Genomic DNA, 24,927 nt, shown 5'->3' with positions numbered 1-24,927 from the left:
CATGACTGGATTGTGGATGAAAACATTGACCTAGTGTACATTTCCAAGCCAAAGGTATCAGTTATTCTTTCTCAGCTGTACCTTCCAGATAGTCTTAAATGCAAATACCTTACCTAAATTAAATTATAATATGCTTCAATGTTTGCTAAAAATCTACTAGAATTTCCAGAACTATTTTTGTGTGTGTGTGTGAAACTTGCCAGAACAAAATCACTTATTCAAGACTTTATTTAAAGGGTAAACAACACTGTACAGATAGTTTGGACTGTCTGTCTATCTATATCAAACATTTATTATTTTTACAAATAATAATTTAAGACCTATGATGTTAAGGATGAGACTGACAATTCCTAGGTTCAAGAGGATCATTGTATTAATAGAGGTAAAGGTAAAGGTAAAGGTTCCCCCGCACATGCGTGCTAGTCGTTTCCGACTCTAGGGGCCGGTGCTCATCTCCATTTCAAAGCCGAAGAGCCAGCGCTTGTCTGAGAACGTCTCCGTGGTCATGTGGCCGGCATGACTAGACGCCAAAGGCGCACGGAACGCTGTTACCTTCCCACTGGAGTGGTCCCTATTTTTCTACTCGCATTTTTATGTGCTTTCGAACTGCTAGGTGGGCAGAAGCTGGGACGAGTAACAGGCGCTCACTCTGTTACGCGGCACTCGGGATTCGACCCGCCAAACTGCCAACCTTCTGATCGACAAGCTCAGCGTCCTAACCCACTGAGCCACCGCGTCCCTTTATTAATAGAGGTAGTTCTTTATTAATATTTGTTTAGTGACCATTTTGAAATTGCAATGGTGCTGAACAAGTTGTACTTAAAAGTTCCAGCCATTGCAGTGACCCTATAGTCCTATGATTGAGGTTTGGGACTTAACATCCAATTCACGGTTACAATAGTTGAAGCATTCTACAGTCATGTGATCACCATTTGTGTCTTTCATTGCTGGCTTCCCACAAGTTGTGTCAGTGGGGAAGATGGCAGGGATGGTCACAAGTCGCTCAAGTAAATCTCCTGCCCCTGACATCAGCTACCTGTGCCGGAAATTGTTCTTGTGGACCACACATCACCCACACATCATCTCCCACCCAGCAACAACCACTTGCTGCACTCTTTTCCACCCAGCAGCAGCTATCCATAGCCCTGAAAACACTGTATTTGTCCTACATCCACCCATGGACACTCCCCTACCTGGTAGCAGTCAGTCAACGATGCTCATATGCACCAATGCAGACATCCATGCACTCTCCCCCACCCAGGAACAGCCATTTATCTGCCTGTATCTTGGTTCCGACAGACAGAGACAAATAAAGCAGAACTCCGAGGCTTGGAAATTCCTCATAGGACATGTTCATTAGTTACAAAGTATTGGCATGTCAAAAGTGAAACCAAGTCTGACGACACACATAACAATTCCCCAATACAAAGTTAAGAAATCCCACTTTTAAAGCTATGAAAGCAACTACGTTCCCCAATACATCTTCTTGGCAGGCTTTGCACGAAATGCCCAGGCAGCAGTCCTGGGAGCAGCCGATGACTTTGGTTCCCACGGGACAAAAGATTATTTTGACTAGCAAAGCACCTGGCAATCGCCACTCCCCCCTTCAATGTGTTAACTGAAAATGAATAGGGGGAAAAGGCCACAGCCATGGTCATTTTCCAAGTTGACAGCCTGCCAATTTGCTTGTGACCTGCTTAGGACTTCCAATAAGAAGTTTCCTATCTGGTTTCCCCATTGACTTTGGTTGTTGGAAAGCAGCAGGAAGTTCTGAGGAAGTCCTTGCTTAGTGACCTGTAATCCTTGCTTAACGAGGGGAAAGGTGGTTTAGAACTGCATTGCAATGTGAAGTGGTCTTATGATCTCATGCTTTACAATCACATTGCTAACCATTTCTGGTCTTAATTACTGTTGTTAAGTGAGGACTACCTGTAACTGTCAACTGCCCTCTGACAGCTTTGAAGAGAATGGCAAATTTCCTATTAGCTTGGAAAAGAAGGAAGACAACTAGAACTCAGAATTCTGTAGTATATATATATGTATGTATACACACACGCACACACATATTACTATGACTTGCAGTAGGTAGAATTTGCATTTCATGACAATATGTCCTAGTTTCCAATAAAGAACTTGATCTAGTTGAGTTGTGTCTGTGAACACAACTTTGGGAACAAAGTCACTGAACAAGAAAGTTGAGATTTTCAGTTCTGCTTGGGAAGAACCCTGTTAAGTAGGTGTTCTACAATTCAAAACATTTGGAGAGCAAACGTTTATATTAAGCAATAATAAGCAGAACTTACAAGATAGGTTACCCAACTAATTACAAGCCCAGGAGGTTAATCCTTGTCAGTCATCTAAAAAGGACACCACTGATTTCTGTATGGTAAATCCTCAGATTGAAAAATGCAGAACTTTTATCCTTAATTGATTACATACATAAGCATTCTTATTTTAACATATATTTTAGTTTTTATTAAAGGCATTATTCATTTTAGAGAGTTAAACAGGTAAAACCTATTTTTTCAGTACCGTAGTTAACATTAATTATACTAGCAGGAAAAATGTATTCTGAGACAATATTAAAAATTGATCCAAAATCACATACATTTACATATATACAAATACATGGTGAAATCTATAATTTTTTTATGAATATGGAGAAATAGTTAACATATTTTATTTGAAGATACTCATTTTTAAATGAAATTAAATTAATACTTGGGTTTCCTAATTAACAAGTACCGGTAAATTGTTAATAAAAATGAATACAAGGAGTCTTGGATAATTACTCCATCTAAAGTTTAAAAATTAATAAAGCAAGAACAGGCACATCTGTAACATTTAGGCTTCTTTCTGGAAATTGACATTAATATTGTATTTTTCTGTCATCCATCTTTCCCAGTTTAACAACTCATACATATTAATTTCACTTCTCAGAAGAAATTCAGTTAATTTAGCATGAGCTATGCTGCTATGTAAACTAGAATGAATTAGCCATGAAGGTTGCTAATATAAAAAAGGTTATGAATACTATTGAAAACATTATCTTTTATCAAAAATTGTTAGACAAAATTTAACGGAACCTGTATCTTCATCATTTTTCAGATTATTAATGAGTGCAATTACATGAGATCTTGATTCATAGATTCTGCACATTTCTACATTATTAAGATGAATGTACTGTTATTCATTTTGCTTAGTCAAAAATTAGAGATATAAACTTTTCCTTTGACAGGATACACAGAAGTCTCCAAAGATAATTACTTTCCTCGGGTGTCCAGATTCACAATGCATCCAAAGACTGATCCCTGAATGTGGGTAAAACAGCTCTTACATAGAAGTCCCCAAGCATTTTCCTAAATGATTTTTTTTCTTGAAATGATACAGAAACCCCATTTCAAAATAGAATTACCAACATATAGAAATAGAAGAAAATATATGTAGTTCACGGTTGAACTGTGGAGTTCTTGGTGGTTGTTTCAGCTTGGTGGTCTGCTTGCAGAAATTTCATTACTCAACTAGGTAATACACTGATGATGTTACCTGGTTGGGTAATGAAACTTCTGCAAGCAAACCACCAAGCTCAAACACCACCAAGGACTCCACAAATATATAGAAAATATACAGTACTTGTATAAATCCTATAAAACCAAATCTATAATTCCTTTGATTTTCAGCCAATGTATACAATTCATGATATGTTATTTGTATTTTTTGAAATAATGTTTTAGACCATCTAATTTAATCTGATTTTTATAGGGTTGCCATATCCAATTGTTTCTCAAGATGTTCAGTTATATCAGGGGATCTCTGCAAAACTCAAGAGAACTGGAGCCACTATTATATTACTTCCTGGAGTTATACAATTTTAGATTTGACTGGGAAGATGCTGTTGCCCCATAGGAACTGAGTAATCCTGGGAAAAATGCAACTTCTTTATTGAGTTGCAGACAATATATTTAAATGCACACATTCCAAAACATGTATTTGCATAAGCTGTTGTATATTTCTCAGTGTTCTTTTTTTACTGGTGAGCTAGGCATATATCAAAGGCTGAGGTTTTATATATATTTTTAAAAAATTTACACCCCTGTATATAAAGTGGCATGTATTTTAGTAAAATTAAAGTTCTGATAAGAATATGTAGAAATGTTTCATTAGTTCAAATCAAGCTAAAAACAAATCCCAAAGGAATTGTAATTTCTACAGAAAATAACACTATGAAATTAATCCAATAAGGCACGGGTGTCAAACTCGATGCGTCTCGTGATACATTGTATCGTGACTTTTTTCGCATTGCCGGAGCTGGGGTGGGCGTGGCCTCTGCATGATGCAACTGGCCTGCGGGCCAGCAGTTTGACATCCCTGTGATAAGGCTTCCCAATCACAGGAGAAAGCAGAACACAGTAAGTACTCTTTTAAAATTATTTTAAAATCACAAGCTTAAAAATTTATTCTTACCAGGATAACTTGAAAAATTGTTGGAACAAGGTGGATTTCTTCAACTACCCTGTGAGAACACAAAAAAATAGATAATTAAATAATTAAGCAGCAAGCAATGAGAACAAGTTTGCTTCTGTAGATAGTCCTTTCTTACTGAACCCTTGTTCAGCGACTTTTCAAATTTATAATACCAATGAAAAAGTATTTTAATGATCAGTCTTTGAAATTGTGGCTGTTGCAGCATCCCAGTGGTCACATGATCATAATTCGGGTGCTTGGCAATTGATGTATGTTAAACAACATTTGCAATTTTTACAGCTACCTTGTCACAAGCAAAGCAATGGGGAAGCCGGCAGGAAGTCACAAGCTGCAATAATTTGAAGTCATGTTTAACCACCCATGATGATTCACTTAATAACTATGGCCAGAACTGATAGCCACCACAGTCACATGATGTCATGCTCAATGAACATGCCACTTAGTGACAGAAATGCTAGTCCCAATTAGGACTAGCAAATAATAAAAGGATAACAAATAGTAAAAGAATTACCATTGTGTATTACAAATATAAATCATGGAAATAATATACAAAATATAAGATAGATATACAACATATGTGACATTATAAGGTATTGCACATAAGATCATAAAAAATTGTGTCCCAGAATCTTAAAACTATGACTGCGTTTTGGTTAAACAAGTTTCATCAAATCCACAGGTAATCCTTGAGTTATAAATGTAATAGAGCTTGCCAATGTTAAGTGAACAAGTCCCCGTCCTAGTTCCCCCCCCAATGCATTTGGTAAATGAATGCATAGGTGGATTAAGTGGCAATGGAGTGCCTCAAGGGCGGAGAAGACCATGAGGGGCCTAGTACAGGAACAAAATCATCTTTCTGCAGCTTCTCCTCACCCACTGAAATATTCCATGCTCCACTTCCCATCCCTTGGGGTCCCCGCAACTGCTTGGGCATCCTCTGCACCCACCCTTTGCATCTATCCCCCCATCCATCACTGATCACTCACTTACCTTTTGAAGGTCTTCAGAGTTCAGGATGTTGGGGTAGGAAAGGACAGGCTGCTCCATTGCTAGGCCACATGGCAGAAAAGCGGCTTTTTCTGAGATGCTGGGGAAAAAAATCTCTATTCTCCTTTTATTGCTAGACACTAGCCTTCCATTCCAAAGCGAAAGCAAATGGTGAAGAGGAGAAATCTTCCTTCCCTTCCTTGCTGTTTGCAGCTAATGGTCAATGGAGGGAAGGGATGAATTTTATGCCTGTTTCCATGTTTTTCCTCCAGCCACCATTAGATGTACATGTTAGTTTGCAGAGACCAGCATCTAAGAGAAGCTTACATTAAAGGAAGAGATTTCTAGTTACTTCCATGTTTTCCCTCCACCTGATATTAGCAAGGGACCAAAGGCAAACAGCAAGTAAGGGAAGAAAGATTTTTCTCCCTCACCATTTGCTTTTTCTGGGAACAGAAAGCTAGTGTCTATCAACAAAAACAAAACAGAAAGATTTTTCCATTATCTCAGAGAAAGATGATCACTTTTTTGCCACGTGGCCTAGCAATGAAACAGCCTCTCCTCCTTTCCTACCCCAACATTTTGAGCTCTGGAGATCTTTGTAAAGTAAGCAATCATTGACAGATTGGGAGGAACCTGGTGGGGAAGGATAGGGGAGAAGTAGGCAGGGGTGTACGTTGCAGAGTCTGCAGTCAGTCGGAAAGGCGAATGACCATGAGTTCTACAATATACGTAACGTCGGGACTGGGTCATTAAGTACTTTTGGGGGAGCGATCGTAACTTTGAACCATCGCTAAGTGACCTGTTGTAAGTCAAGGACTACCTGTATTAAAATATAAGAAATGCTATGTTTCTTTGGAAATTATTCCATGGTTTTATATCACTGTCATGAAGCAAGTTAATGGGACATACATAAATTAATACAAAAATATAACTATAAAATATATTAATTTATTTAATTATGAACCATGACATGGGCAATATAGTTGATAAAAATCAAACCAAAATTAATGCTAAAATTGCACATACTAAAATAGTAATGCACAATTTTTGGTATCCTGAGTGCCTAAAATCATAAATTTGTGAAGTTCTTCCCCATGAATAAAATTAGCCAGTTAGAAGATATGAATATCATTGGCAACTGAGTTCCATGAGTTAGCCATCTAAAAAATCTTTGGAAAGAAAAAGACACTATTAAAGTTCCATGTAGATTTTGTTCTCTACTTTGCCTGGGGAAGCCTGCAATAAATTTGCTTAAGCAAATTTAGAGAGAGTCTGACAGTTGCTTTACTATACAATAATGCTGTCAAAATCCTATTATTATTATCTCTTCAATTAGTTCAAATCAGTAATTAAGTGAAATATTAATAGTGTCATGTGTGAACTCAACCACATTTATGCAATGAAATTGAATCTATCAAATACATTCTTACCATTTTGTTAGGCAGACTTTTAATTAATTTATTTAAGATTAAATAAATAATGAAAGTAATATCTGATTCCCGGGATCCCAAGTATGCCCTAAAGATTTTGAATTTATAGGATTTTAGGTACATTTTCCTCAACACAGCAGTTCCCTGGAAATCTACTTATGCCCAAGTAGTATCTGGTCCTAAGACTAGCAGAGAGTGATTTTTTTCTAAAGAAAAATGGATTTTCAAAAATTCCATCAAGATCATTAAATCTAAGTGCCTCTCTGTACTATGATTAATAAAATGAGAGTTTACTTACCCTATAAAAGCAGGGTTGTATTCTGTAACTGAAATCAGCAGCTTCAGTGCATAAGCTGGCACTGGGTCAGGTTCCATTAAAATCAGTTCAAATCTAACTCAAAAGGAAACATCTGATAAAAAGATAAGCTTTTCAAATATAATTTTATATGAGAAAAATTGTTTAAAACTACTCTGTCGCAAAGTGTAAAACACTATCTCTTTCTATCTCAGTTTGAAATCCTGTCACTTTTATTTGATTGATAAGGGGATAGTGTTCACCAAGCAGTGAACTATTATGATTCATTTTTATATCTATTTTAAGTCAGATACACACACTATATCTGACAGCTTCTCAGGATGGTGTCAGAATGCTGAAGAAATGCAAGAAATATTATAAATCGCTTAAAAAATTATTTAATCTTTAATGTAATAGCAATTGTGCAAAAACAATGCAGCAAAAATGAGAATATAAACTAAACATAAATACAGTTAGAAATATTATTTGCAACATCAAAAATAATGAAACATTGTTCCCAGTTCCAATCAACCTGAAAAAAAAATAGCTTCCGGTTCATCACCAAGAAATGGATTTGTATACCCTGCATATGGTAAAGAAATATCTTACATAAAAACAGAGCTGCATAATGATACTTGCATTATAACAGGGCAAAATTATTCTAGTGGGATGGCAAAAAGATTCTTATAAAGGCAGCACTGTTACTATCTGCTAATGTTTACAAGGGACTTTTAATATATGAATATACCTCTATCTATACATTTATATATCAGTCCATTCATCTTGTCTCTCAATCTTTGCCCATAAATGCACTAAATATATAAGTAAGGTGAAAAGGTCCTATCTACTTCTTACATTATGACCAGCACAATTAGCATCTGTCATACTTTTGCCATAAAAAACAAGCTATATTTTTAGAAAAGCACAGGTATATTCGATAGGTGACTGCATACAATCAGGTTTAATTTGGTACTTACTGAGGCAACAATGAATTCCTAATGAGACATAGAAGTTTGTTGCTTGAGTTAAGATTCTCTTTCTCTTCAGTGATGACCTTGTGGCTTAGAAGAAGCGAAGTAGTTTCTGTAAGCAACCGCAAGCTGAAGAGTCTCCATTCCACTAGAAAAGTCAATGTAAAAACACACCACACATCACAATTGTATCTAATTAAAAGCAAAAGGAGTGTCTTAGTTGATGTGTCTGTATATTTACCATTTTGACTGAAGACCAAATTAATTAAAGGTGGCAGGACATAATCCATAATCTAAAGAGAAATACAATAAACGTCTGACTTAGATTACTCATACATTTAAAAAAATTGAAATCTTAAACTTGAAATCTCTATTCAGTTCCCCATTATAATCTTTATAAAGCTATCAGTCATACTTAATCATATCTATAAGAAAAATTAACCTACTTTGCTTTTTATGAAATAAAGTAACAATATAAAAGCTAATAGGTAAGTTATACAGATGGATTCTTTCTATATTATTAAAGAAAACATGTTATGTTCAATCTGAACATGTATCTCTGTTATGCATTTTATTTTTTTCATTTTCAGTATTAGTACAAATTATTTTTCATATTTATATAATGCTTACATAATTTACCTTACTTATTCAAATAAAATGTAGGCTATAAGTTCTTGTCTGATGAAATTTCCCCTAGATCAGTAACTGAGGTATAATATGGCCATCAGGATCAAAGACTTATTTTTTAATAAACTGAAAATGACCACCATAGCTTTTCAGATCTTTGAGTATTCCACTATGGTTCATTCTTCCACTTATCCTGACTGAATTCATAACAAATGATTTTAGAAACATAATGGCTGAAGTTAAAAAAAAAGATTTAAAAAAAAGATAGTTGAGCTTAGCAAAATTATATCTTGCGAAGTAAAATTCTTTATTGCTTAAATCAAAAACATAGTAGCTGTGCTAAGAAAATAAATAAATATTATACAATGGTGTGAATATAATTGTCAGCTCTCTTGATAAAAATCAACAGTGATGTAAAAAAAAAGTTTTCTTCTGAAAGTATACCCAAGGGCTCTAAATCTCTTAATCCCTTTTTTGACAGGATGATTTCATTGCTGATCAAGATTGTAATCTAAAGTTATGTATTTTGAAATAGCTCATTTCAACTTTGCATATAATATCACAGTGATACACAATACACACAAACTAAACATCTTTTTATCAAATCAAATCATTTACTGAAGACAAAAGTCCAGAAAAAGCATACCTTCAAACCTGAGGAAATTATTTTTTGTCATATGAGTTATGTTCAATATATTTCAACTGCATCTTATTTCCAAATATTAAGTTTTTAAATATTTTACTTGTTTATCATCATCACTGTTGCATGGGGTACATTGTCATTGCGGGAACTGATACCAGGAAAATTAAAGATAATAAGTCACATTAACTCAAATAACCTTTACGGGCTCATAATTTTCAGTCCACATTTTTCGATCGATTAGGTATTTGCTAATTATTGTCAATCCAAGAACTGTATTCAGTATATAAGCATCCTTTGGTCAGAATGCATATTTACTTTAACTACTTGCAAAACTACTACATTTATATTTTTAATGCAAGACTATCATCCATATTATTCCCTACTTTCTTTAATTAATACAGTCAAACATAAACCACCTGTTTCAGTCATGAAATATACATTTTGGCTGCCAAAATCAAACATAGGACTTGAAGCACAGAGCTTGGGATCCTTATCACTCCACCTCTACAGAGAATTCCACAGAAGTGGGGAGGTGGGAGGAGGATTTTAAGATATGTGCTTGCACCACTTACTGTTGAATAGTAAAGTATCAGCAATGCTGGATGTTGAATTATTGCTTCAAATATTAATAAAACAGTCTTAACCAGTTCTTCCGAAGCTGTTTGACCTGTTTGGATGAGGGGGCAAAGATAATATATATTTCAGATATCAAAGAAAAATGTGGTGTTTGTAGATGGCAAATAACATTATCTTGAAAATACTTACCTATTGCTCCATCCAAGTTAGTTTCACCTGAATCTATCAATTTGATAAAATTCTGAAGAGGGAAATGTAAAAATCAATGTATATTAACATATTCTTTCTCACTTTGAAGATTTACACAGCTGCTTAATTAAAATAATATAGAATGTCTACATAACAGTGATAGTACGTGGAAAAAACAGTGCACAAAAATAAAATGAAATTAAAATAAACATAAAAATAAATAAGGAACATGACTTCCTAAAAAGGGACAGAATATACTATTGCAACCTTAGTATTTCAGATTTATTACTTTTGTCACATAATTTTGAAGTTCTGACATTATAGCATGATGAATGCTATTGGGTACTAAATTAGCACAGTGAGCATTTAAAAAGATAATTTCTAATAAAAGCCAAAGAATTAAAGGTATATTTTATTAGTAGGTAAAGGTAAAGGTAAAGGTTCCCCCGCACATGTGTGCTAGTCGTTTCCAACTCTAGGGGCCGGTGCTCATCTCCGTTTCAAAGCCGAAGAGCCAGCGCTTGTCCGAGGACGTCTCCGTGGTCATGTGGCCGGCATGACTAGACGCCAAAGGCGCACGGAACGCTGTTACCTTCCCACCGTAGTGGTCCCTATTTTTCTACTTGCATTTTTACGTGCTTTCGAACTGCTAGGTCGGCAGAAGCTGGGACGAGTAACAGGCGCTCACTCTGTTACGCGGCACTCGGGATTCGACCCGCCAAACTGCCGACCTTCTGATCGACAAGCTCAGCGTCCTAACCCACTGAGCCACCGCGTCCCTTATTAGTAGGTAATAAATAATAATTTTCTAAAGAAATCCTGAGATTTAAGATATAGCTATAAAGAAATTAGTTCATTAAAAAAAACCCTGTGATTTTCTGTTATTTATGTCTCTCTGACAATGTACTTTATGAAAGTAAGAACTAAAAATTAAATTGATATTTAAGAGTAACATGAATAAATCACCTGAGAACAGGCAAAAATAAAATATTAAGGCTGTGGGACAAATAAATATTATTTATTTATTTATTTATTTATTTATTTATTTATTTATTTATTTATTTATAAACTATTATTCCCATGGCTTTTGTATTGTTTATATCTAAGAGAAGCAAAATCTAACTGCTATACAGATATTTCTTAATTTTTATGAGGTCAAAGAATGAAATAGTTTTTTGAATTTAGAAAAAATAGCCTATTGATTAGAATGATGAATTTGACACATTATTTATTTATCTTTGCAATAGAAAAGTTGAGATAGTGCTCGAAGTATAACTTACAAATACAGACTACATGTGAGACAAATTAAATACTTTATCAGTCAACTTGTAACATATTAAAAATCCATTCTGTTCATTACGACAAATACATCTGCTTTTGCATAACCAACCTCTCTTTGGTTTTCTCCACCTTCTGGTCTTCATCCAATGATTAGTCTAGCTACTCCATTTCACTGATGAACTGAGCTGCAGAGCAGTCTTTTAATAAAGTTTACTATAAAATGATGAGATATTACAAGATCCTGATTTGGAGCTACCACAAATGGGTCTGCTACAAAATTCCTGTTTAGAAATTGTACTTCTCTTGATGCAGCTTAAACTTGCATTTACCGTTCTTACAAGTCCACTACTAATTTGCAATTAATATTCAAAAAATTGGTTCACAAATGCCAATACAAAGCAAGGTATCCTCAATACTATGTGTATATGGAAAAGGAACTTGATGAGCCAATGAATTTCTGAATTTGAATGGCTTTTCACCAATACTCCCATTTTATACAGTGCACATGTTTTTATTTGAGGATCTTACTTCAAGATTTTCATTTCCACTGCTGACTCGATCTAGCCTATACATCTCCTAATCCAATTCACTTTACTTTGGCCAAACACACTCTCACTGCTCCTTGGAGAGGTTCAGTCTACTCAGAAGTTCAGTTTACTCATACTAGCAGCCATCATATATATAATTTAGAGCAGAGTTCTAGGAATCAGATTTCACCAAAATTAAATTGTTTTTTAAAAAAAGAACTCTGCAAATTTTTTGTGGAGAGTCACTCCTTTTTCCCAAGGATATACTAGAGGAAAAAAAGTGCTACATGAAATTAAGATATTTGCATCTAATATATAAGAATAAATATTGCTAATAAAGATTGTTTTCATTTTCAGTACATTCTCCATATTTTCAACAATATGAATGAAAACTGTTACTGACCAACAAAGTTCCATAGCTGCAAAGAAACTCTTCAGTTACAACTTGAGGGCGAAATACCTATATGCATTAGAAAACATAATAAGTATTTGAATAATAAACATGTTTATATAGTATAATTTAAATGTCATTTAATAAACAAGTCATTTATTATGGAACTGGACCATGGAAGCAGTGGGTGAGCGCGCATATGTGTGCAGCTCCACTTGCATGAGCGGGAGTTGCACCGATGTGCGTGCTCACCTATCACTTGCGCAAAACCATCCCTTCTTTCACCCCAGCTGGTCCACAAAGCCAGAAAGGTTGGAGACCGCTGATCTAACAAGCAGAAAAAACTGTTTGAACTTTTAAAGTTTATATCAAATTTACATAGCTCGCCATCTCATGAATGTTATTTTGGGCAGTGCAAAATAAGAACAGTACAATTATAAATAAACTTTTATAACCCTTAAACAATTAAAACATTGAGAAATGTGCTGCTGAGAAACAAAAGAATTCTAGAATTAAAAAGGAATGATCTGAGACTTGGGTAGCATATTCTTTATAGTATGACAAAGACAAGATTTTTTATAGGACAATTAAGTTGAGGCTAATATTTTAAAAATCGCTATGTCAGAAGTGACACTGAGATTATGGAACAAATAGAAACCCAGACTGTGGCTGAAAATGCTTTTACGATTCTCAGCATAAGAAGCATTTTATGGGGAAAAGGATGAAAAGAGAAATGGTAAATCTATCAAAATTTGTTAGAACAATAACATGGAGAGTATGAAATGAAAATAACAGAAAAATAAGCTGCAGAAGAATTTAGTTTCCAGAGGTTTTTCTATTCATGCTAAGATTCAATGTGGATATTTTAAGATAATATTTGTAACTGAGCAATAAAGGATAAATGTGAAGTTGAATTATACCCAAACAATGAATATATAATTGCCAAAATTTATAAACTCCTGGTGAGGAGAAATGGAGACAAAGAAGAAGAAGAGTTTATGGTAAAGTAGATTTAGAATTTTGGATATATAGTAAATATTATGTTGACATTATGTTATAGTAGAACTATGAAATGATGTGCTGCTGGTATATGGTTCCAGGAAAATTAGAAAAAATGTATACTTCACATTTATGCTGGAAATGTAGGCAACACAAAAGATAATTTTATTGTGATGGTTGTAAAAAAAAAATCAGAGCATTTTGAATAGAAATATATACAAAATATTTAAGAGCCAAAATTCAACTGAAACCAGATTTTCTTTTCTTGTTGGGCTTAATGGACAAGACAAATGGGAAAAAAGCCATGAGAGACTATTTTTATATATGATCACTAGTCTTCGAGTTACGAGTATAATGGAGCCTGCCCATTCCACTCATAACTCGAAAACTCATAGAGCAGGGCTTTTCAACCTTTTCACCCATTGTACCACTTTTAGGATATGGCAACATCCGAGTACCACCAGTCACCTAGCAAGGTGTCAAAAACTTGATCAAAAAAAAGGAAAAAAGTGATGAAGTACAGGTAGTCCTCGACTTACAACTGTTCGCTTAATAACTGTTCGAAGTTACAATGGCACTGAAAAAAGTGCCCCCCAAGCCACAATCGAGCAAGACACCTGCCTGCCCGCCTGACGGCGCTCTTCCTCCTGTCTGAGGTTTTCATTGTTGTGAGCATTTCTGTTGAGGATTGGCAGCGGGGTGTGTGGTGTGTTTGGTTTTTACTCCCCCCATCTGCTGGGTGGTTGCAGCAGTTTTTGGTCACTTCACATGACCCTGGGACACTGTGACTGTCATAAACATGAATCAGTTGCCAAGCATCTGAATGTAAATCACAAGACCCTGGAGATGCTGCAACATTCCAGCTGATCGGCACTTCTTCTGGGCTCAGCAAAAGTGCCAGGATCAGCGCTGAGTTCCAGCTGGAACCTGGTGCTGATCCTGGTGCTTCCGCTGAGCCCTGACAGCCCTGCAGCTCCAGCCATCTCTCACTCAGGCTTGTGCAGTGCTGCCACCAGTTCAACTCATTCTCCTCTCCCACTATCACTTCTCTAGGATGGTCACGTGCCACCTGCCGGGTGCCAATGTACCACAGGTGGCACGTGTACCCGTACCACTGGATGAAAAGCTGGGTGCCAATGTACCACAGGTGGCACAGGTACCCGTACCACTGGATGAAAAGCCCTGTCATAGAGTGAATCTCGTACTTCGAACAAGGTTACTCCCTTGCTTGTTAAGATGCACACGGTATCTCAGGGTGTGGAAGGCCATGGGGGGGCTAGTAGGAGGGCTAAGATAGCTCATGCTTCTCTTGCTCTTTGGCTAGGTTTTTGCAGGAAAAAGCCATTTCTCAAGCCCCTTCCTAGCGAAAACAAGCCTCTGGAGTGAGTCAGCCTTATTGAGAGCAATGCTGCTCTGCGCCTCCATTTCCTTTTACTCAGAAGGAGCAGACAAACTCAAGCCTGCTGCTTAAACACCTTTCATCCGAATGGAGACCTGAGTCACATGGAATTTCAAGCAATCACACAGAGCGTTCCTTTCCATTTCTGAAGTGCCCCACTGCAGGCACACAGACCTTCCAATCTCTCTCAGGTCTGCATTTGGGTAAAAAAGTGTTTGAGCAGCAGCAGCTTGAGTTTCTCCGCTCTGTCCCGAAGGAAGAAACCAGAGGCGCAGAGCAGGATTGCTCTCAAGAAGACGCAGGGGTGTTGCATGCACCGGCCTTATTGAGAGCAATCCTGCTCTGCGTCTCCATTTCCTTTAACTTGGAACAGAGAAACTCAAGCCGCTGCTGCTCAATGAGTGAGGAGGATGAGGAGGATGAGAAGAGTGGTGAGCCAGCCAGCCAGCCAGCCAGGCGAGGACTAGGTCAGCCGGGGTGGCTGGCTGGCTGCCTGGGGAGGGGAATCATGGCCACTCAGATGGTTGCCGCTGCTGCCAGCTTGGATGCAGGTGCAAGGAACCTGGCCCCGTGATGCCTCATTCCTGCCCACAAACTAAGGCTGCCGCATGTGAACAAGCAGTGCACCTGAGCAACAGACAGCATTGGTTCCTGCACTTGGCCAACTGCGATTCCACACTTTGCCCAATAAGCATGCAAACAAAGCAAACACTTGCCCCCCCCCCAAGAGAATGGAAGCTTCCGGGGGGCATAATCTCTTCTGCACAGAATCTGTGTTTGAACTTGTGTGATATTATGGCACCCAGGATCTTCCATTGTTGGCGCGAAAAGCATTTCCAAGCCAACTCTCCTCTCCCTCAAAGAGAAAGAAACTGCGGCAGAGAGGAGACAGATTTTGCAAGGTAAGTGAGTCTGGCGCGGCAGGAAGGGAGTGGGAAGTAGTTGTGGGGAGCAGAGAAAGGAATAGGGTGAATATTGCAGAGCCTTTGTAGTCGGTCACTCATAAGGGCTGATCACGTAACTTCTAACGAGCGTTAAGTGAACACTCGTAACTTGGGGATTACCTGTACTGTGAGATTACTACATGTCCCATAATGGAAAGACTCTGATATACTCACAGTAGAGGAATGGTTGGTGAATATAATGGAACTATCACAGCTCGCAAAAATGAACTTGTTTGCTTAAAGAAAGATCAACTAGAAATTTTTATGGATTTTTTTTACTGAAAAAAATGAAGTTATGATTTATGGGTTTGACGATTAGAAAAGGTAGATTATGGAAGAGGAAAATGATGATGTAACCTTAAAGAGAGAGATCTTCTATCAAAACAATTGGAACCTCCTTATTTATATTTTTCCCTTTCTATTTTATTTCTTACTTATTCACTACTCTTCTTTATTTCCTTTCTTTTCTAATATTTGTATTGTTTAAGTATTTATTTTGCTCAAAATTTATTCAATACAATTATATTAAAATAAATAATTAAACATAATAGGAAGGCAGTACCTTTAAGATCTTACATACAATATACCTATTTCACAAGCTCTCCACTGCCATTGGATCCCCAAGCCTGTTGCCCAAACCAGCTGTTAAGTGAACCTGGCTTCCCCATTGATTTTGCTTGTCAGAAGGTTGCAAAAGGTGATCACATGACCCCAGCACATTGCAATCATCATAAATATGAGTCAGTTGCCAAGTGTCTGAATTTTGATCACATAATACATTAATTAAATCTATGGCTAAAAAAAACATTCCCAGAGCTACAGTAAAGATTATGTCCCTGGATGGAGTAAGGAGAAAAATTGCTTTTGTGCTGAGTTTGAACAGGAAGGTAATATGGAGAAAGCAACCAAATTGCTGAAGTTCCTGGATAGAGCCAGAAAAGAGAAATGATCAGGACTGTAGAAAATCTAAACTTTACCCACTCAAGCAGAAAAGCCTGGTCCCTTATCTGAAAATCAGACTAATTATCCATATTCTCAAGAAAACATTCTACCATCAGTGTGGAATCCATAGCTTTATACATACACCCATTTACACCAGAAGAAATGCAGAGGGGCCTGGATTCTTTAGAAAATGTTATACTGTAGGATTTAATGGCATGTACACAGAATTACTGAAGAACTGTGGGCCAGCAACTAAAACATTGGTTTGCCTTTTTTTTAATTCCATACTGTACTCAACATGACTGCCTGCTATATTCAAGACCAAAATTATTGCAATTTTGAAACCAGAGAAAGATCCAAATCTTCCCCAAAGTTACAGGCCAATTGTTTTTCTCTACAAACTTTTAGAAAGATTTCTGTTAAACAGAATAGCCCTAGCAGTAGAATCTGTAATCCAAGTAGAACAAGCTGGATTTTGCCCCAAATATGATTTAGCAATCAAGTCCTTGCACTAATTTCCTACTTGGAGAACGGATTTGAAGGAAAATTGAAAAATGTCGCAGTTTTTCTTTAACTTTTGGCAGCCTACAATAAAGTCTGGAGAAAAGAACTTCTCAAACTAATCCAGATCATACCTTGTCATTACACCACTGCCTTGATTGACAATACATTGAGTAACAGGTTCATGTTAAGTTTCCACAGAATTCAGTAGAAGCAGATACCATAAATTGAATAATGGATTACCACAAGGAAAAACAGCTACAAAATTGAAAAGCCGCAACAATTTACTGAAAAGACAGATTGGGACATCCTGGCTGCTGATGCTAATATCCTAGGAATAACAGCCTTGGCTTTGGTTTATTCCATAGCTGAATATCATGCCAACATGCGACTTAACAATGCCCACACCCAAATGTTTAATGTCCAACTCGACCAGACAATGCATATTACCTCTGGTACATTGCATCCCACTCCTGTGCACAGGTTACCAGTACTTAGCAAGATCATACTGCCCCACATCAGAAGACAACAAGCTCTCATTCAGCTATGGCCAAAGATCCTGAACAACAAGCCCTCCTTATTTACTAGGGCACTCCACCCTCCACCACAAGATTGAAATCCCATAGGCGAGCATGGAAAACACATATCCACTTAACATCTATCCAGTTTAACCCTGAGAATGCCTGGAAAGAGGAATGATCCAAGGACCTTCTGTGGCCTGACCATTAGTGATCCCTTTACCCAAACACCTGGTTTTGACCTGCCTACCTGGATGAAATTGAACAGAATTAGGTGTGATACTGGAAGAAGTGTCTCTGCCCTGTATCACTGGAGAAGGAAAGATTCCCCTTATTGAAATTGTGATGCTTATATGCAAACAATTAACATATTGTGCAAGATTGTACACAACCTGCGTTCTCTATTTCCTAGAATATCTGGACGAAAATATCAGCAGAGACAATTACCTGGACAGCTGAACTGACATCCAATTATGAGGCCACAGCCATATTGCTGTAAGTATTTTGTATATAATTGCATGGATTGTGTGTATACGTTTACTTTTCTTCTGTCATATTCTCATCATATGCTATATAGATAATAATAATTGATCAACAATAAAGTAACTGCTTTGACTTATTCAGAGTTGTTCTGGTTCCTTGTCCCTGAATTCTGTTTACTTAATGACCCATGCAGTTGCTTAGTACATTGTAGTCATTAAGCAAATTGGTAACAAGGGCATTGTGCTTAATGACCATCAAATGATCAAGATTCTGTTTCCAATCATGGCTGTAAGTCGTGGACTGTACTTCAAATAGGCACAAATGTGGGTGACAAAAAGCCTTATATCTTGCCAATTCATATTATTCATATTACTGTATTCCCTATGGGCTTCTTGTCTTCCTTTCTTTCCCCTTCCAACAGTAGTCAAGGGAAGCACACAATGAAAATAGGCAAGAAGTTGAAACTACAATTCTCTAAATGTCCATGCTAGTTGATGATATTTGATTATCTTGTCTATTGATCTAGAAAATAAAAATGGCTGAGGAAAACAGATCATGAATGCATAATACTTATCTGAAGAATTCTTGTGACAAAACTGATCAATGTTAACAACTGATGGTATCTCACAATGACCAATTTTAGAGTGAACAGTAATGTCATGAACTGGATTTAATTAGATTTCTTCTTTTTTCCCCCTCCAATATTCTGCACCGAATTCCTTTTGGCTACTACTGTAATCTTACTTTTCTTCTGCCATTTGCAAATGGATACTTTCTCCAAAAGGGAATAACATATAGGATATAGGCAATCACTTTCCAAAAGAAGTCAGCAAGGTAGTAACAACTGTAACATTGTAACAATACCTGAGATGTCACAAGATGAAGTACCACAGGCATCATTGGAAGACATCCTTTCAGTTGTTTGGCCTGAACCGTTGATGGATGTTTACGTCCTGATACATTGGCTAATACAGCAAGAATTTCCCCTACAAATTACAACCATCAGAGTATTAAAAGCAAGCATCAATACTTTTGCTATGGAACTAAATTATAAACTATGGTTTTCAAATTCCTATAGATGACTTCTCACACAACCAATTTTTGGCATAGCACAAATTTGATTCACATGTTCCAATGAAATCCACTGACCAAAATGCAACTATTATGAAGCTGGAAGTTGCTTTAGTCTTATTCAGAAGAGCATATGTTCTTTTTCTTGCATTGAGTTTGATAGATTCTTTTTGGTTTAGATAATGTGCTAAGAAATATGCTATACAAAGTACATGAACATAGCTAAAAACATTTTGAAATCTAGTAAAATTTTGACTGAACAGCAAAAATCAATTTGCACGGCCAAACTCAGGCTTAAGCGCAATCAAATTTTAATAAGCATTTCTGTACTTAATATGATTATGCAACACATCTAAAAATAAAATCTTAAATGAATTTTAACTACAGTGGTACCTCGGTAATTGTTAATTGGTTCTGGGAAGCGTGATGAGTACCAAAACCAATGAAAACAAAGTTTTCCCATAAGAAATAATGTAGTAGGTCACAAGCAGCCAACACCAACAAGTTCTAGCTTGTCCATCAAGTACTAAAGAAACAATGGACAAAATGGTTGCATGCACTGAGAATCACATTTGATGAGTTTCAAAGCATTTGAGTACCAAGGTACCACTGTTATTTATACACACACACACGGACATGCAGACACACACACACACACACACACACACACACACAAACACATCTATGAGAGGAGTCAAAGATTTTAATAGATATATAATATACATAATTTAAATCAACAGTTAAACAATTTCTTACAAATTTTGATAACTTAGTAATTTAGGAACGCAGCAAGCAACAACATATTACCACTATTAGTGCATTAAAGATTTAATATTTAGTTCAAAAAATAAAAATAAAAAACACTTCTCAGGAAGAAAGAACTAAAAACTGGCAAGGGAGCTGACTGCTTAGCCATCCAGCTCTTCCATATTTCTCATTATGTCATTCAGAGCATATTATTTCTCAATTCTATTATTGAAACAGAATATAAAATTATGTATTTCTTTCAGAACCCGCTACTCCTCATATGCATGAGATGCAGAAATGTCCAACTATTCAGGTCAGAAGTTAAAAGAGAAAATAAGTGTTTAAGTCAAGGAGGTGCCAATAGACATTGTGGCAGGGTTGCCATACACTACTGTCATCTCAACTCAAACACAATTTTCCTGAGACTGCACAGGTGTTATACACAGATGATTTATTTATTTATTTATTTTAATTCCATTTATATCCCGCCCTTCTCCGAAGACTCAGGGCGGCTTACAAGCTTAGCAGTAGCCTTCATTCTATGTATATGCCTGCTTATTAGGGCTTTCACACACACCCCCAAGCGGCATTTTTACAAAGTCAGCTTATTGCCCCCAACAATCTGGGTCCTCATTTTACCTACCTCGGAAGGATGGAAGGCTGAGATCCTCAACTTACAATCACAATTGGAAGTAGAATTTCTGCTGCTATGTGATACTTAGCAATGGCACTCCCCGTTATCAGCATTAGCATAAAACCCAATCTCATCCAAACCATTACAATCCCAGCAACAGTAAAGGGAGGGACTGCTGGACTTCCGGTTTGCCGAGGCAGCCACCATGGACTTCTGGAAGGCGAGCTCCGTGTTCTGCGTACAGTTTTGCTTCGCTGGGGGACCCTGAAAAGGGTTGAAAGTCACCCTGTAGGGGTGAACAGCAAGGAGGGGGATCCCTGTTGGATTGCGGGAGGGCAGTAGCCCTTCTGCTTGATCCAGGGCAGCTCTCCAAACCGGCATATGAAAGACCGGCCACAGCAATATGGCTCGTCACTAGGCTAAAGACAGCCGAAGTCACACTTACCACCAGGCAACTTTAAAGCAGTGCGGATGAGACTGGGTGAGTTCTACCTCCCTTAAATCCTAACTATTTTCTTTACCTGCATAAGCTCCCTAAAGTACTTTCCCCCCTGTGGAGAGGGAAAGGAGATTTTTATCCCTCCCTCAAGAAACAGCAGTGACTGTCTATCCAGGGGAGTTTAAAATGTTGAAAGAATAACTTGATCCTAATTGGAATTCAATTTTTTAAAGTTTGTGGACTAAAAGATTTTCTATACTTACTGAAGATTGGGTTTTTTAGTTATAAGAAAGAAGCAAAACTGAAAAGATTATAAAAACTTTGGTTTTAAAACTTGTAACTAAACCTGATACTACAATTTGTTATTGCTAAAAACAGACTTGGCCAGCAGCCCAGACAATAGATAAGATAACCTTTATTGTCATTTTTTTTTTACTGTGGGCACAACAGCATACATCAAAAATGAAATTTAGTTGCTCGCTCTCAAAGTGAAACACATACATGACACACACCTAAACATACTATATACAAGATATTTATAGACCCACACCCCTACATATACATAACAAATAAATATTAAATGCCGTCCATCTTGAATATATAACAGAAGGAGGAAGCTTGAGAGTTCACAAGATTAATGTGATATGGAATGAAACTATGGCTGAATCTGGATGCTCTGCTACGGATACCACGAAGCCTCCTCCCATAAGGTAACAAGGAAAACAGGTCGTCAAGAGGATGTGTTGTGTCCCAGATAATCTTATGGACCCTGCTCAAGCAACGCTTTTGTGCTATGTCCTGGATGGGAGGGGAGGGAACTGCCAATTATCTTTTCAACCATCCTCACCACTCTCTGCACTGCCTTCCTGTCTGAAACAGTGATGCTTCCAAACCAGACTGTGATGCTGTATGACAGGATGGTCTCAATCGTTCCCCTGTAGAAAGTGTTCAGGACTAAAGGAAGGAAGATGCGCTTTTCCCATGTGACACAGAAAATGCAGGTGCTGCTGTGCCCGCTTCACCAGTTTCTCACTGTTGAGCGACCAAGCCAGCCTACTCATTAGCTGCACACCCAGAAATTTGATGCTGGTAACCATCTCCACAGGTGAATCATTAATGCACAGAGAAATATGGCTGTGCCTGCATTTTTTGAAATCGACAATGATCTCTTTGGTTTTTCTGGTATTTAAAACTGGTTTGTTTTCCTTACACCAGTTCACCAACCCCTCAATCTCCTTGCAGTAAGCTTCCACCTTATCATCATGAATAAGGCCCACTACTGTTGTATCAACTGCGAACTTCACAATATGGTTGGTGGCAAACCTAGCACAACAGTCATGGGTCAACAGGGTGAACAGCAGTGGACTTAGGACACAGCCCTGAGAACCTGTGCTCAAGAAAATGGTATTAGAGGTATTTGTTCCAACTCGCACATATTGGGGCCTGTTGGTAAGAAAATCAAGAATCCAGTTGCACAAAGGAGTGTTTAAGCCTAAAAGGCTGAGTTTGTCTACTAGATGCTGCGGTGTGATTGTGTTAAACGCCAAACTGAAGTCGACTAACAACAAACGGACGTATTTCTTTCCTCCAAGTGTGATGGAGAACAGAAGAAATAGCATCCTCCATAAAGCGATTTGGTCGGCAGGCAAACTGAAGTGGGTCAAATGCTGGCGGGAGGCTAGATACAATAATGTCCTTTATCAGCTTCTCAAAGCATTTCATAATGGTGGATGTCAATGCAACCGGACGGTTATCATTGAGGCCTGCAACAGTGGACTTTTTTGGCACTGGCAAGATGATGGTCATCTTAAAACACGATGGGACCACTGCCTGCTGCAATGAGATATTGAACATATCTGTGAGTACACAAGCCGGCTCATCTGTGCATTCCCTGAGGACACGTCCAGGGATGTTATCTGGGCCTGCTACTTTCTGAATGTTAACTTTCTGCAGTGTTTTCTGGACAGAGGTGACATCAAAGTTTAGCACTTGCTCATCAAGATGGGGCACAGTTTTCCTAGCAGGAGTACTATTTGATGCCTCAAATCTACCAAAAAATGTATTGGTTTAGGAAGTCTGTGTCATCCTTGCATCATGATGGAGTCACCTTGTAATCCGTAATGGCCTGGATCCCTTGCCACATTTGCCTGGTGTTTGCTGGGTCCTGAAAAAAGTTCTGAATTTTCTGGCAATGGGCTTGCTTTGCACCTTTTATGGCACTTTTCAGATTTGCTCTGGCTGTTCTAAGTGCCAGAATGTCATCAGATTTAAAGGTCACATTCTGTGCTTTCAGCATCTTGCGGACCTCATAGGTCAGCCATGGTTTTTCATTCATCCTCACAACAATGCTTTTCAGGACACAGACATCTTCTATGTACTTATCTAACCTTGAGACATCAGCTGAGAGAAGCCCAGCTATGTTCCTCAGTCAGTGACAAAATCTTTTTTTTTGCATTCTCTGATTGTAAAGCTCTTAACTAAATACTCTACTAAGAGAATATGGATGAAGAGTAGGAACAGATTCTCTATATGTTGACAGCAATTCATCAATCTATTCTTACAGCCACTGATGAAATAAGAGGTTATAGAAAAGAACAAGCTGTCAGCCGATACATGAACTCAAGCTTTGATTACAACTAAAAATCAACTATACAGAATATAACAGAAAAGAAGGAACAATTAAAGATTATTTTTTTATTTTATTTATTTTAATTCCATTTATATCCCGCCCTTCTCCGAAGACTCAGGGCGGCTTACAAGCTTAGCAGTAGCCTTCATTCTATGTATATGCCTGCTTATTAGGGCTTTCACACACACCCCAAGCGGCATTATTACAAAGTCAGCTTAATTGCCCCCAACAATCTGCGTCCTCATTTTACCTACCTCGGAAGGATGGAAGGCTGAGTCAACCTTGAGCCTGGTGGGATGCGAACCTGCACTAACTGCAGGCAGCTGGTGTTACTTAAGGAGACATTAGCCCACTGCTCCACCAAGGCTCTTATGACAGAAGATTCAACTGATCAACAAATACAGACAATGGAAAACCCAGAAAAAGGGCTGATAATATGGAAAAAGGAAAAGACTTTCTACATAAATCAAAAGGAACCTGAGGATCAAGAAAAAGAACAGATTGAAGAGAAGATAAACAGTTCAGGACAGTTGAGATGGAAAAATAGAGAGACAATTTGTTGGTCCTCTCAAAAAAATGGCAACCGGATGGTTTTTTTCTACGTCAAATAATCTATACAAGGAGATTTGTTTGACAACTCAAAAGCACGGAAATGGAAGACGATTTGGCAAACAAAGCTAAAATAAGACTGAAGAAAATTGGGGTTTTGACTTACTTGTGAGAATTAAAATAGAATATATTCAAATAGATAAGATGTGTATTCTGAATAATAGATACCGTTATGAGATGAGATAAAGAAAACTTTGGTCATTTATAACTTATAAGTATAAATATTAATACTTAAATTTGAACATTGATTTGCTTATAAAGGTTAAATGTAAAGGTAATTAAGATATATATAAGCTAAAAATTAATGAATGTAATATGTTTTATATTATATTGTATGACTAATTAGTTGATGTAAGATGGTGAGAACCCAAATAGATGTGTATTTTGAACATTAGATCTTCTGATAAATTGTGATAAAGGGAATTGGTGTTATTTAAAACTTGGAAATTATAAATATCAAACGTTAAATATAAATATTAATGGGAAACCTAAAAATTGAGAAAAATTAACCAGGACACTGATTGTCTAAAAAGATTGAATGTTAAAACACCTAGGATATGTATAAATTAAAAATTATTGATAAATGTAAGAAAGTTATTTTTGATTT

General features: G+C 37.2%; 1 protein-coding gene across 1 annotated transcript in view; it reads right to left on the bottom strand.

Moving 5' to 3' along the window:
* The window catches only part of ULK4 (unc-51 like kinase 4), a 195,042-nt gene that overhangs the window by 87,866 nt on the left and 82,249 nt on the right, over nt 1–24,927 (bottom strand). Inside the window, exons 24-31 of the mRNA XM_081346237.1 lie at nt 19,056–19,177; nt 12,418–12,474; nt 10,207–10,258; nt 10,014–10,108; nt 8,413–8,464; nt 8,178–8,319; nt 7,204–7,296; nt 4,465–4,513 (exon numbers count right to left, since the gene is read on the bottom strand). Of these exons, the coding sequence (XP_081202363.1) occupies nt 4,465–4,513; nt 7,204–7,296; nt 8,178–8,319; nt 8,413–8,464; nt 10,014–10,108; nt 10,207–10,258; nt 12,418–12,474; nt 19,056–19,177 (662 nt within the window). The remainder of the gene's footprint in view (nt 1–4,464; nt 4,514–7,203; nt 7,297–8,177; nt 8,320–8,412; nt 8,465–10,013; nt 10,109–10,206; nt 10,259–12,417; nt 12,475–19,055; nt 19,178–24,927) is intronic.

Source organism: Vipera berus, assembly GCF_964194415.1.
Source record: "Vipera berus genome assembly, chromosome: Z".
Classification (NCBI taxonomy): domain Eukaryota; kingdom Metazoa; phylum Chordata; class Lepidosauria; order Squamata; family Viperidae; genus Vipera; species Vipera berus.
The sequence above is the reverse complement of the archived record's forward strand: the minus strand, read 5'-3'. Positions and strand labels throughout refer to the sequence as shown.